At 36.3% G+C, this 14,556-nt stretch overlaps 1 protein-coding gene across 3 annotated transcripts in view; it reads left to right on the top strand.

Moving 5' to 3' along the window:
- The window catches only part of pde8b (phosphodiesterase 8B), a 66,077-nt gene that overhangs the window by 26,252 nt on the left and 25,269 nt on the right, over positions 1-14,556 (top strand). For all 3 annotated transcript variants that reach the window (XM_048167539.1, XM_048167538.1, XM_048167540.1), the window contains exons 3-11: positions 4,769-4,959; positions 6,407-6,466; positions 6,564-6,621; positions 8,354-8,442; positions 8,539-8,617; positions 9,863-10,003; positions 10,158-10,246; positions 10,361-10,415; positions 13,675-13,726. In XM_048167539.1, the coding sequence (XP_048023496.1) occupies positions 4,769-4,959; positions 6,407-6,466; positions 6,564-6,621; positions 8,354-8,442; positions 8,539-8,617; positions 9,863-10,003; positions 10,158-10,246; positions 10,361-10,415; positions 13,675-13,726 (814 nt within the window). The remainder of the gene's footprint in view (positions 1-4,768; positions 4,960-6,406; positions 6,467-6,563; positions 6,622-8,353; positions 8,443-8,538; positions 8,618-9,862; positions 10,004-10,157; positions 10,247-10,360; positions 10,416-13,674; positions 13,727-14,556) is intronic.

Below are 14,556 nucleotides of genomic sequence, written 5' to 3'. Positions count from 1 at the left end.
AATATATTCTAAAATGTAATTTATTTTTGTGATGCAAAGCTGAATTACTCCAGTCTTCAGTGTCACATGATCCTTCAGAAATCATTCTGATATGATGATTTAGTGCAAAAGAAATTATTGAATGCTGCTTAATATTTTTGTGGAAACCGTGACACTTTCTTTTTTAGGATTCTTTGATGAATAGAAATTTCATAAGAACCGTATTTATTTGAAATAGAAATCTTTTGTAACATTATAAATGTCTTTACTGTCACTTCTGATCAATTTAAAGCTGCGGTCCATAACTTTTTTTGGTTAAAAATGATCCAAAATCAAATTTTGAGCAAGTACATAACCAGCCAGTGTTCAAAACTATCTCTTTACCTTAGCCCGATTCACAACGGTAAGCTTTTAATAATGTTTTTTTTAATTTGAGTGGTACTGGTAGGTTTCCGTGGGAAATATGAGTTCTGTATACATAAAGAAGAAGGAGTCCTGGATGCTGCAGGTGGCGGATTATTTATAGCCTTTTCTCACAGCAGCTGGAGTAATTAAACTTGTCATTTTGATGGCGGATTATAATCCAGAAAGGTCCAAACGACAATCATAAGTGACAAGTGGAGATTCACCCATAGTCAAAAGATTTCAGACGCTAATACATACTAAATACACATAGTCACGCAATACTGATGTTGTTAACATTAACAATTTGAAAACAAAGTATAACAATAATAATCATTTGCACGGTTTGATGTGATTTGAGCTAAGTGATCATTAGATTTAATCACCATTGGTAGCATGGTTTATTGTTATGCTTTTTTCTCAGTTGGTCCGAACAAAACTGGCAGATTTGTTACTTGTTCAAAAAACATTTTCCAGTGAAATTCTTATTTTGGTCACACTTCCAAGACTACAATGTGCGATTCCGAAGTACCTGTACAGTATCCACCGGTGCAGTGACTGACAGCCACAATTTCTCCTCAAAACGGTAGATTCATCCGCGCGGAGGAGCCGTGCAGATGCACAACCCACGTAAAGAAGATGATTTCGCAAATAACTGCATTTGCAGATTTCAAACAGTGATGGCGACAAAGAGGCAAAACTTACGGACTGCAGCTAAATAAAAGACTCAAAGGTGCCATCAAATTGAAAATTGAATTTACCTTGGCATACTTAAATAACAAGAGTTCAGTACATGGAAATGACATACAGTGAGTCTCAAACACCATTGTTTCCTCATATAAATCTCATTTGTTTAAAAGACCTCCAAAGAACAGGCGAATCTCAACATAACACCGACTGTTACGTATCAGGATCATTAATATGTACGCCCCCAATATTTGCATATGCCAGCTCATGTTCAAGGCATTACACAAGGGCAGCCAGTATTAACATCTGGATGTGCACAGCTGAATCATCAGACTAGGTAAGCAAGCAAGGACAACAGCGAAAAATGGCAGATGAAGCAATAATAACTGACATGATCCATGATAACATGATATTTTTAGTCATATTTGTGAATTGTCTTTCTAAATGTTTCATTAGCATGTTGCTAATGTACTGTTAAATGTGGTTAAAGTTACCATCATTTCTTACTGTATTCACGGAGACAAGAGCCGTCGCTATTTTCATTTTTAAACACTTGCAGTCTGTATAATTCATAAACACAACTTCATTCTTTATAAATCTCTCCAACAGTGTAGCATTAGCCGTTAGCCACGGAGCACTATCAAACTCATTCAGAATCAAATGTAAACATCCAAATAAATACCATACTTACGCGATTCGACATGCTGCATGATGAACACTTTGTAAAGATCCATTTTGAGGGTTATATTAGCTGTGTGAACTTTGTTTATGCAATGATAGAGTCGAGAGCTCGGGAGGGGGCGGAGACCGCGAGCAATTAAAGGGGCCGCAGCCTGAATCGGCGCATTTCTAATTATGCCTCAAAATAGGCAGTTAAAAAAATCCATAGCCAGGGGGTATGCGAAATAAATGTAGGGCCCTATGATTTACTATTTCATTCCCTCGATTTACTGAGTCATGTGCACGATTTACTAATTTATTCCCTCGATTTGCTAAATCATGTGCACGAAATGTAAATCGAGGGAACAAATTAGTATATCATGTGCACTGTTCTAGCTTGGCAAACATCAGAAGTGTTGGATTCTCCTGTTTCGACCTTGTCAATGGATAATACAATTTTTAATGTGAATATTAAGTAAATATATTCAGTAAATTAATTTGATTTCAGCAATTTGTTAGCACTCTCTAAATGTCTGCACCAACCATTAAAAACATAAACAAATTGGATAAACACTATAAAATACATAGCTTATAGCAATTTTGTCATTATTCCATGTTAGCATAGTTTTGCAGTGAGGTTTACTGAATATAATGATTGTAACATTCTACAACCCAAACTCCTGGAAAATGCCGTTAGTGACAACCACATTTACAAAAACTCTATACAGTGTTTGCGGAACTGAACTACTAGTTGTTAATAACATATTTAGAATCTTTCTCTCTTTTTTATGTGCAGTGCAAGCAATCACAGGGAAAGAGGTATAAGCATTGACTCATACGTGTTGCCAGATCTTGAAATAAAACAGCAAACAAGAACAAGCACATAATAAACTGAAATAAAAACATTTTTTTTATATTGAAAATAACACCAAAATATCACAACCTTTATCTACCCACTTAAAAAAAAACACAGCATAACAAGCCCAAAAACGCTTAAATTAAGAGGACGTGGCAACACTTCAAGAGCACACAATGCAAAGCAGCTGTAAACAAAACACAACACCTTTATCAGTGGTAGTTTCGTTAAAATTGCAGATTTTTTTTTTTTCTACTATGGAAGTCAATGGCTACCGTCAACTGTTTGATTACCAAAATTCTTTTAAATATATTCTTTTGTTAAGATATTTGTGTAAATATCTAATTTAGAAGAAAGAAAATATTACAAGTTTGGGTAAACATGAGGGTGAGTGATGACAAAATTTTCATTTTGGGGTGAGCTATCCCTTTAACCTGGACTTGGGACCTCTGGGATAATCTTGAGATGTCTCAGGGGATTGACACAGAGATTATCCTGTGTGCTTGTGTGTGTGTGTGCATTGGCATGTGTGTGTATTAGTGTGTGGTATTAGTGGGAATTATGGTTAACTAGAAGTGGAATTGTGAAAGAAAGTGTATGTAATGTTAACCTAATGACTGACTGCCGCTTGTCAGTCACGGTAAACTTAGGCCGTTTATGTAATCTCTGTTTCTGTGAGTCAGATTCAGCTAATGTAACTGTGGAAATCAATCAAGATTGATTTTACAAATTAATCACCTGTCATCCTTTTTTAGAGTCTTTTGAAATTGAATTGACTTTAGAAACAAATCCACCCGCTTACACACTCTCTGAGTTCCAGTGTTATTTTAGTATCATTGAAATACTATTATAGTTTTTGTTAATATTTTTATTTTTATATTTTCTGTTTTCACTTTAATTTTAGTTAAAGGGTTAGTTCACCCAAAAATGAAATTTCTGTCATTAATTGCTCACCCTCGTGTCATCCCAAACCAGTAAAACCTTCGTTCATCTTCAGAACACAAATTAAGATATTTTTGATGAAATCTGAGGGTTTCTGAAGCAAATATAGGCAGTAACATCATTGTACCTTTTGAGGTCCAGAAAGGTACTAAAGACATTAAAACCATCGACGTGACTACAGAGGTGACGAGAATACTTTTTGTGTGCAAAAACAAAACAAAAATAACTTTATTCAACAAATTTGTCTGTCCCTGGCCAATACTGAGCCGCCGTTTGGACGTAAACACTAAAACTCTACAACGAAAATAGCATAACGGTATGACAAGGAAGACCCAAATTTGTTGAATAAAGTTGTTATTTTTTTGTTTTTGCATACTAAAAGTATTCTCATCCCTTCATAACATTAAGGTTGAACCAGTTTAGTCACATGGACTATTTTAACAATGTTTTTACTACTTTTCTGGACCTTGAATGTGGTAATTACGTTGCTTTCTATGGGGCATAAAAAATGGATTTCATCAAAAAATATCTTAATTTGTGTTCTGAAGATGAACGAAGGTCTTACAAATGTGGAATGACATGAGGGCGAGTACTTAATGACAGAAATTTCATTTTTGGGTGAACTAACCGTTTAAATATATTTTCCGGCCACTATAGTCTAATTAATGAAAGGGAAGGACTGAAATCTATTTGTGGCGGTCATTGTTGATATTGTGGCGGGCTGCCACAAATAAATCAATGTAGGGGAAACACTGGACACATGGTCAACTGTATCAACCATATTCTGTTGCTGTGTGAGCTATGAGGATGTTAACTGTGACTGGAAGATTGACATTCCGGATTACGGTGACAGAATGCATGTAAACTATGTGACAAAATGCCCAAAGCTAACTGACTAAATCTCCCAAAGCTTACCTATTCTTCTGCTACACACTCCAAAAAAATCTACTTTTTCTTCACAAAAAGAGTAGGGCATAGCATAAGTAGGTGAATTGGGATGCAGCATTAGTGTGTGAGCGGGTGAGGTCACTCCGCCCCCTGTAGGTGGACATGCGACGCTGCACAGTAGGCCTCTAGAGTGAGGTAGCGGCGGCAGAGGCGTCCTGAACGACCTGGGCCATGTGGAATTTCACATCGCAGCTCCATGGTTACACAATGCTCAAAAGGATGAAAGACTGTTGACCTTTCACACGCAACCAACAACAGCACCTCTCTCTCTCTCTCCGTCTCTCTCTCGCTCAGGTGTTACTGGTCTTCGCTAAAGAGGACAGTCAGAGCGATGCGTTCTGGTGGGCGTGTGAGCGGGCGGGCTTCAGGTGTAACATCGCACGAACACCTGAGTCTGCGGTGGAGTGTTTCTTGGATAAACACCACGAGATCGTCATCATTGATGGGCGGCACTCACGGTACTTTGAGGCTGAAGCCGTCTGCAGGTGGGTACAAGCAAACCATCCATCATCTCTCTCTCTTATACACAGTTAGATAGACATTTTTTCAATGCAATTAATAACTTGGTTGTACTTTACTTTACAGTACATGTACTTACCTAAGAAAGTACTGGGTAATATAAGGTAACTACATGGGTTAAGGTTAGGTTTAGGGGTTGGTTCAGTACCTAGTTATCACTCAGTTACTGCAATTACTATAATAAGTAAGTACATAGTATGTACATGGGGAAAAGGAGTGTAAAATAACTCATTATATATATGAAATTATACAAATACTTAATGTTTTCACTAGGGTTGAAAGTACAGAATTCCAAATTTGATTCATTTCGATTTGATTCTAATTCATTTGGGTATATTTTTAGTTATAATGTGCATTTTGCTTACACTACTCTTCAAAAGTCTGGGGCCAAAATGATTTTTTATTAAGAAATTATTTTTTTTTATTATTAAGAAATTAATGCTTTTTTTATTAAGAAATTAATACTTTTATTCAGCAAGAATGCAGTAAATTGATCAAAAGTCACAGACATTTATAATGTTAGAAAACATTTTTATTTCAAATGCTGTACTTTTTAACTTTCTATTCATCAACGAATGCTGAAAAAAATATCATGGTTTCCACAAAAATATTAAGCAGCACACTGTTGATAATCATTGATAATAATAAACAACATTGATGATAATTTCTTGAGCAGCAGATCAGCATATTAGAATGATTTCTTAGGGATCATGTGACACTGAAGACTGGAGTAATGATGCTGAAAATTCAGCTTTGCATCACAGGAATAAATAGCATTTTAAAATATATTCAAATAGAAAATAACTCTTTTAAATTGTAATAATATTTCATAATATTACCGTTTTTACTATATTTTTTGATCAAATAAATGCAGCCTTGATAAGAATTTCAAAAGAAACTTCTTTCATTAAAAAAATCTTACAGACCCCAAACTTTTGAATGGTTGTGTGTGAAAAAAATTGGGCTGCAACTGTATGTTTTTGCTTAACTAAAAAAAAAAATGGGTTAATTAGAATCAATAATTTGTCAATCTTTAAGAACACTTTAAGACCAGTTACATGTTGCCCAACACAGTGGCTGGCAGGTAAATAAGGGAAAACTACTCTCAACTGCGGAGGAAGTGGCCTGCATTTTATTGGTGGCGGGTTTAATTCCTGCACAGAGGTTTAAATGCACGTGCACACACACACACACACACACACACATTCAAAGCTGGCAACTCTCTGCCAAATCTAGTTGTTGCCAAATCACTTTTTTCCCAGTAGACGTCTGAGTGTGTGCGGGAGAGTCTCTTGGAGTTGTGTGTGTGCAAGACAGAGAGAAATGTGTACGAGATGCTTGATTTCACTGTTGCATTTGTCATGATAGAAAATATAAAAACCTATTTATATTATTGTATGTGTTTTTAAACAGGATGATTCGAGCGACCAAGCCTTCTGAACACACTGTTATTTTGGCAGTGATGCCACAAACGTAAGGTTTACCTCAGAACACTTTTATCTATTATCCATGTGTTACGGATGTCCATCATATTTCTCCTACTGCTCTTGCTCTCTCCTCTCTCTTGCAGTCCCTCAGATCAGGAGGAACCATCTGTCCTTCCTCTTCTCTCTGCTGGCTTTTCCAGAGTGAGTATTTTACTCTAAAGGCCCCGATATACTTATTGCGAAGTAGAGCTGTACGATTAATTTATAAAAGATCGCGATCTCGATTCAAGCACCCACGCTATCTTATTTTATTAATGACAACAATTCACCCACCCAAAGCCAGGGAGAACAGTTTTGAACCACACCGTAGTTATTTCTGTGTTACAAATATCCAAATTATCACAGAAGTACTGATATAAAAGTTTAAAGTTAGCGTATAAACACTGATGTCTGCGATAGCGATCAAAATAGAGCAACCCACTTTTTGAAACGAACTCGGCACGTCACTGTTGTACACGGTTGTATGAACGGTTGTATCAGTTACATCTTATGCCACTAGGTGGCGACAAGTGACTGTTAAAAAATGTATTTGTCATTGAATCATTCATTCAAAAGATTCGTTGAAAAACACTGCTTCATCCTGTAATGAAACAAGTATATATTAATGAGTCATTGAATTAATTCAAAACCATTTTTAAATAATTCATTCAAACATTTTTCAGCAATTAAAGTCCAGCAATTAATATTTTGTCAGAACCTTTAGTAAATTACATTATTTTGTTTAGTTGTCTATTCAGAATCGTGAGAGAATCGTGATCTCTATTTGAAACCAAAAATCATGCAAAATCATGCAGCTCTATTGCAAAGTTCTTTTTCGTTCTTCGCTTAGGTGTGAAAATAAGTTTGAAATATGTGACAAGTAATATCTTGTTCATTAAATATACATCTTAAATAAGTTACATTTAGCATGTGCTATGATTGCTGTTGATTTGAACTGAAATAGATAAGATTAATTGGTTCCAGGGCTACAACTCTGGTAGTTGGAGAAACTTAATTTTTTTTGAGTAATCAACTTAAAGGTTTGTGTTTATGCTACAAATTATTAAGTTCCTCTAACTCAATGTAGCATGCTGGTTGAACGTAAATTTAAACGTAAAGTTTTCGTAACTTAAAAAATTGATGCAAATTGTTGCCTTAATTTTTTTTTTTTTTTTTTTTTTTTTGGGTGAACAAATTATTTTTTAGTGTGCAGAATCACCACAGACAGTTTACTAGCCAGAGCAAACTTCACTTTGGCAAGCTGTTTCAAACTCCCAAAACTAACTTCGTTTTGGCCTGATTTTGTTCAAAATGATGTCACACCAGTTTGTTCTTCAGTTCCGCTTGAAGTATGTTGGGGCCTTAAAACGGGGATATCTGCTCTTCTACATAGGCGGGGCAAGCAGAGGGCAGGGCTGAACATATATGGCTGTGGGCGTTTCATGTTCAGGCTAAGATGTACCAAATATTTCTTAAAGGACTGCTTTCGGCAGCATTTTTACTGTTGATTACCACAGAATTTTTTTACTTGTCCCTTTTTTTAATTATACAATATAAAAATAAATTATTATTTGTGCTTCCAATTTGAATAATTGTAACTGTAGTTTGCTCATGGTCATGATTTGGATATCATTTTGCTCAGACAAAGTTGTTAAGTGATTACTCTCACAATTAACAATGTGCATTTTAACATTCATCTCAGTTCAATGTCATGTCCCATAGACTTCCCAGATGTTCCTCAATATAAATATCCAGAGCAGATAAGTTTGTTTACTGATCCCTGCCGGAAAATCTTGACTCAACTTTAGCAGGCAGTAGAAAAATAGGACAGCATGCATACTGTGTGATATATGCAGTGCTGTATGAGACAGCTATATGCCTCTCTGTCTTTCAGAGGTACCTGGAGAACAGCAGTGTGTCGGCCTGCTATAATGAGTTAATCCAATTAGAACACGGAGAGGTTCGAGCTCAGTTCAAACTGAGGTAAGTCTCAAGCTTCAGCTTCAATTCCAGAACTGAAGAAGATTGTGTAAGATATATATATATATATAATATTTGTTTGTGTTTCTGTTGTTGCAGGGCTTGTAACTCTTTGTTTACTGCATTAGAACAGTGTCAGGAAGCTGTGGAGATCAGCAGTGAAGATCATGTCATTCAAGTGAGTTTTGGTATCCAAACAGATCATCCCACAGGGCTCTGGTTACATTTAAGCAGGCTCTTTTTGTTCAAATCAACATCCTTCAAGGACCGCCCTCTAGAGAACAGTGAAGTGGCCTGAAACTAAAGTGAACCCACGTCATTTTTGACAGCAAGATTTTCATGACTTTGATTTTTGATGTTTTGTAAATCCAAAATGATTGTGTAAGGTTGTCACAGTTATAACTTTATTTTCACAGTTATTTTGCTTCTGATTAATTGTCATAAAAATAATTGAGATTAACAGGATTCATTTAAAGGTCCCGTTCTTCGTGATCCCAAGTTTCAAACTTTAGTTAGTGTGTAATGTTGTTGTTAGAGTATAAATAAAATCTGTAAAATTTTAAAGCTCAAAGTTCAATGCCAAGCGAGATATTTTATTTAACAGAAGTCGCCTACATCGAACGGCCAGTTTGGACTACATCCCTCTACTTCCTTCTTTAATGACGTCACTAAAACAGTTTTTTTGACTAACCTCCGCCCACAGGAATACACAAAAAAGGGGCGTGGTCTTGTTGCGCTCCCACTGAGAAGAGCAAGAGTTGCGTTTGTAGAGTGTGTTTGTCACCATGTCGTCGAAACGCTGTTATTTTCATCCCGCAGTCCAATCACCTTTGTTTGGCCTTCCCAGGGACGCTGTACTTAGAGATCAATGGTTACAATTTATGTTTAACTCGGTTCCCGAAAATTATAATCCACTGAGCGCATGCATCTCCACGTTATGGTAAGAGACGTGACCTTTCCGGGCAAGGTTCGCTAAGCTGCTGTCGAATCACAACACATGAACCGCTGGCACAATCAGAACTCGTTACGTATTTCTGAAGGAGGGACTTCATAGAACAAGGAAGTCATCAGCCCGTTTTTATGACAGTGGAAACAGCGGTATACAGATAAGTAAATTATGTGAAAAATACTGTGTTTTTTTACACGCGAAACATGAACACATGTTATATTGCACACTATAAACACAATCAAAGCTTCAAAAAAACATGAAAAATGGGACCTTTAATAGTAGTGTATTCCTATTCTAATTTTCTTTTCACTCTTATGCATTTTAAGGCAGGCCGTTTAAACTCTTGAACGTTCATGTCACATGTCAAACTTCTCATCTGTGTATTGTGACAAAAAGATCATGAAATAAGAATACAATATAATGATGCTTTCCCCTTGGTTATATGATTATATTTATTGTTCTGTGTGTTTTTAGTATGTAAATCCAGCATTTGAAAAGATGATGGGCTATCATAGAGGCGAACTGATCGGTAAAGAGTTGACTGAACTACCCAAGAGTGACAAGAACAGCGCCGACCTGCTGGACACCATCAACACCTGCATCAAGAAAGGAAAGGTCAGCCGGCCATAGCACACTGATTTATGAGGGTCATAATATTAGATTAGTAATGTGCCACTTTTTATAAGCATTATAATACTTATTCATTAGTTCAATTATTAGCTGATTTAAAAAAAAAGAAAAATATGTATGTGTTTGCTTGCTTGCTTAGGAATGGCAGGGGATCTATTTCTCACGGAGGAAATCAGGGGACAGTATTCAGCAATATGTCAGAATCACTCCTGTGATTGGCCAGGGAGGGTAAGTCACGTGATTGTAAAAAAAGTGATAGAAATGTAAATAATATTTTTGCTGTTTTTATTATATGTACAAATCAGTTACAATAAATAAGTAAACTGTTATCTTCTCTTCTAGAAAAATTCGCCATTTTGTGTCCATCAAGAGGCCTTACAGTGACAACCACAGACAGGTACATTTCTTATCTGCTTTTCCAGGTGATTTTTTCATTAAGATTCCTTTTTTAATCCGTGAGTATCCAATAAATATTGAGCAAGCTATCAATTGAGCTCCCAAATTAGCACCAAAACTTAAAGTGTGCAAGGCTCGTGGGGACGGCACCGGGCAGAAATGTTTGCTACGCTAAACCATCCATCCTGACAGGCCGGTGTCAGAGAGCCAGACGGGCGTCAGGGTTATTAATAACCCTCCACAGGCTCAAGTCTAAACCCTGCTGTTAGTTCTAGCATTAGGTGGAGCTGCTGATCAGAAAGGCCTGTGAGAAACAGACACACTGACGCGTGTGTGAAATAGCTGTAGCTTTACTCACTGGTGTTAGTATTACTGTTCGCACACTCACTCGCATCTGTGTCTGTTACAAGCCTTACAAAAATCGACCATGGTAACTAACCATAGTTTCTGTCAAAATGCAGTGGATACTAGACTAGACTAGGCCAATTGGGTCAATGGAAGCTTTTGTTAAGTAGCTTTCATGAGGCATTTAGAAAGTGTTTTTGTCTTGTTATTCAACAAAAATACACACGAAATACATTTATACTAAACACAAGATACATTTATTTGAAAAACAAAAATAATATGGCTTGTGGTCAGAGAATATAATTTACCTTATTAGCAAATGCTTTTTTTTTGGTAACAAGATATTTTTACTGGAAAACATGACAGAGATATTAAAGGGGTCCTTGATTATGATTTCACTTTTTTAACTTTAGTTAGTGTGTAATGTTGCTGTTTGAGCATAAACAACATCTGCAAAGTTACGACGCTCAAAGTTCAATGCAAACGGAGATATTTTCTTTTAAAGAAATCGCTTTTTAAGGGCCACAACAAACATCTGGTAGGGACTACAATGAGCTTCTTCCCGGGTTAGTGACATCACAAACCCTAAAATTTACATAAACCCCGCCCCCGAGAACACGCAACAAAGGCTGTGAGGCCATGTTGGGCTGCTTTAGAGAAGAGGAAGAGTTGTTGTAGTAGAGTGTTGTTACCATGCCGTCATTTTACGCCGGACTGCTTCACAAACGAGGGTCAATTCAACGCTGGATTGGCAGAAAAAGATTAACATGACGGCACATGCTAGTCGATGAGTTGAATCAACTCCACAGCAACTACATAAATTTATCCACTAACCGTTCAGAAACGTCCAGTTACATTCTAAAGTTGTAACTTCTTCCTGAGTCTCTCCATCAGTGTCGACTCCGGTTTGAACAATGTAAGGCTGAACACCGTTACTGACAATCCTCATTTTGGCTGCGTGAGATTTTCCAGTTTTGTTGTTGTTGAGCAACTGAAGCGTGAGCTGTTAAAGCTCCGCCCTCTTTTGGAGCTCATTTGTATTTAAAGGGACACACACAAAAACGGCATGTTTTTGCTCACACCCAAATAGGGGCAAATTTGACAAGCTATAATAAATGATCTGTGGGGTATTTTGAGCTGAAACTTCACAGACACATTCTGGAGACACCACAGACTTATATTACATCTTGTAAAAGGGGAATAATAGATCCCCTTTAATGAAATTAAATGCACATTACAAAATTCCGCCGAATTAACCAAGAAGAAAGTAATGCACTAATTATCAGATGCCATGCTGTAAATCTTCTCCTGTGGTGCATTGAGAGTGTTTGTTATAAAACCTGTGGTCTCGGTTAATCAGATTTTGTGACCTCATCTTTCAGGACCATGTAACTGGGCTCTTTTATCCTCTTACCTACATGGCTTCTATTTTTGAGTGTGTGTTTGTGCACATGTATAAGTGTGAAAGTACATGCAATATAGCCATATTCTGTTTCTGTCATAGCACGTAATTTTACCATTACCCTGCATAGATTCATTTTTTGGCAATGCTCTCTAATCTCTAATCTAAGACTTAAAATCCTGGTTCATTCATTCAAAACTTGATCATGTTAAAAGGATTAAATGGATTGCGGTTTGCAGGACTTCCACCTAGGTGAACTTAACAAATGCTTAACCCATGTTCTGAGCAGGCACAAACTCGACATATAGTGACAAGAGGATAAATCCTGTCTGTTCAAAGTTTATCTGAATCTCTATCCTGACCAGCCGCAACAAATGACAGGCAACAAGACATTTTGTTAGTTACTTGGTTTTCAGTCACAATGTGTGATTGAACATCAAATATGTTTTTTCATTGTAAAAGGATTTATATTAATATTTACACACCCATTTAAATGTTTGGGGTCAGTAAGAAGTCTCTTTTGCTCACCAAGGCTAGACTCATTAATTATTTTGTAACAGTATAAATGTCTTTACTGTCACTTTTAGTCAATTTAAGGCATCTTTGCTGAATAAAAAAACTTACTGACTTAAAACTTTTGAATGGTAGTGTATATTGTACCTCAAAATTACATTTATATTTAATTACATTTAACAATTTAGTCATTTAATTAAATATTATATTTAATCATATTTAATGCATTCATATTTATTTTTAATATTTCACTTTTTAAATAGAAGAGTTTGTTCAATAGCATTTCTGTGGTATTGAAATTAGTAATAAGTATTGACTGGCATTGGTATGGGCTACTAAAATGTTGGTATTGTGTCAACTCCATGGCATATTGTGGCTTATTCTGGCCAAGAACCACCCACTTAGAGAAGAAGGGGACATCTGACCAATATTTTAACAACCAAGCATGTCTGAAGCTGGGAATTGTCTGAAAACTCTCTAAATTTACCTTCTTTATTCCACACAAAAGATAATCACCCTCTAATTGTCACCTGACATTATTTGCACATTTGCTATTGTTGTATTGTTGCTAGAGATCAGTGAGAGCTGAAACAAGTGGAGATCAGTGTGTGTGTGTGTGTGTGTGTGTGTGTGTGTGTGTGTGTGTTTATGTGGTCCTGGTAAACCCTACGCTATAGGGACAAAAAAATTCCCCACATAGATGGCAATATCCGAAATCCTTGTCCTTGTATGACATTTTTTTGGTCCCATGAGGCTTATAAATCATACTAACTGATGTTTTTTGAAAATTTAAAAATGCAGAAAGTTTTCTGTGATGGGGAGGTTTAGGGTTAGGGGACAGAATATACCAGTTTTACAGTATAAAAATCATTATGTCTATGGAAAATCCCCATAAAACATAAAAACTTAACATGTGTGTGCGTGCGTGTGTGCCTGCGTGCGTGTGTGTGAGAGAGAGAGAGAGAGAGAGAGAGCACTGATCAGAAATCTGTGTTTGCAGGTTCATAAGTTGAGCAAAGAAGACAAATGCTCTGGTGAACATTCACAATCAGGTACAGTACCAGACCGTCTGTCTTTATCTGTTTGTTTGTTTGTTTGTTTGTTTGTTTACTGTTTGTGTTTGAATCCCTCATGCACTATTGCTTAATTAGCACACTGTAACCCATAATAGATCTTTATAGATTTAGTTTGTGTGACATGCTGTGAAGCAAACAAAAGCGTGACTGAAAATGCATAGATCAATGCAGTATTGAGAAGTCGAGAGAAGAGACAGAGATACGTCATGCTGCACAACAGACAGATGGCTGCAGTGCACCCTGGGACTGTCAGACTGGTAAAATTAGCCATAATAATTTGCCTGCCAATATATTTGCGTGCATGTGCATATGTTACGTGACACAATAAAAGTATCAGCAGTCCCCATTTCACATGCAGTTTTCTAGGGCTAAGAATCACAATTACTTTTGTTCATACTACATTAAAAATGGTCTAAAATGAAAGAGAAAATGTTTATTAAAGAGTGTTTAATTCAAATAAAAAATGTATCATTTAAATGTAAAAAATGTAAATCTCTCATATATACACTATATTGCCAAAAGTAGGGATGCACCGATACCATTTTTTAAGGACAGAGTGCGAGTACCAATATTTTTTTTCTGGTACTGGCCAATACCGATGCCTATACATTTATTATCACATTTTATTTTATTTTTTTTTTTTTTTTGATGATGATGTGGCAGTTTTCCAAGCACAACACAATGTGCTTTCCACATCTTTTCCAATGAAAAAGTAATCATTTTTATGTGCTTGTCACAAACTTAAAGCACAAATTTCACAGTGTCCAATAACCTTCAAAGGGCATAATTACCAAATTCATAATAAA

This window comes from Megalobrama amblycephala, linkage group LG18 (assembly GCF_018812025.1).
Source record: "Megalobrama amblycephala isolate DHTTF-2021 linkage group LG18, ASM1881202v1, whole genome shotgun sequence".
In the NCBI taxonomy this organism is placed as follows: domain Eukaryota; kingdom Metazoa; phylum Chordata; class Actinopteri; order Cypriniformes; family Xenocyprididae; genus Megalobrama; species Megalobrama amblycephala.
The sequence above is the reverse complement of the archived record's forward strand: the minus strand, read 5'-3'. Positions and strand labels throughout refer to the sequence as shown.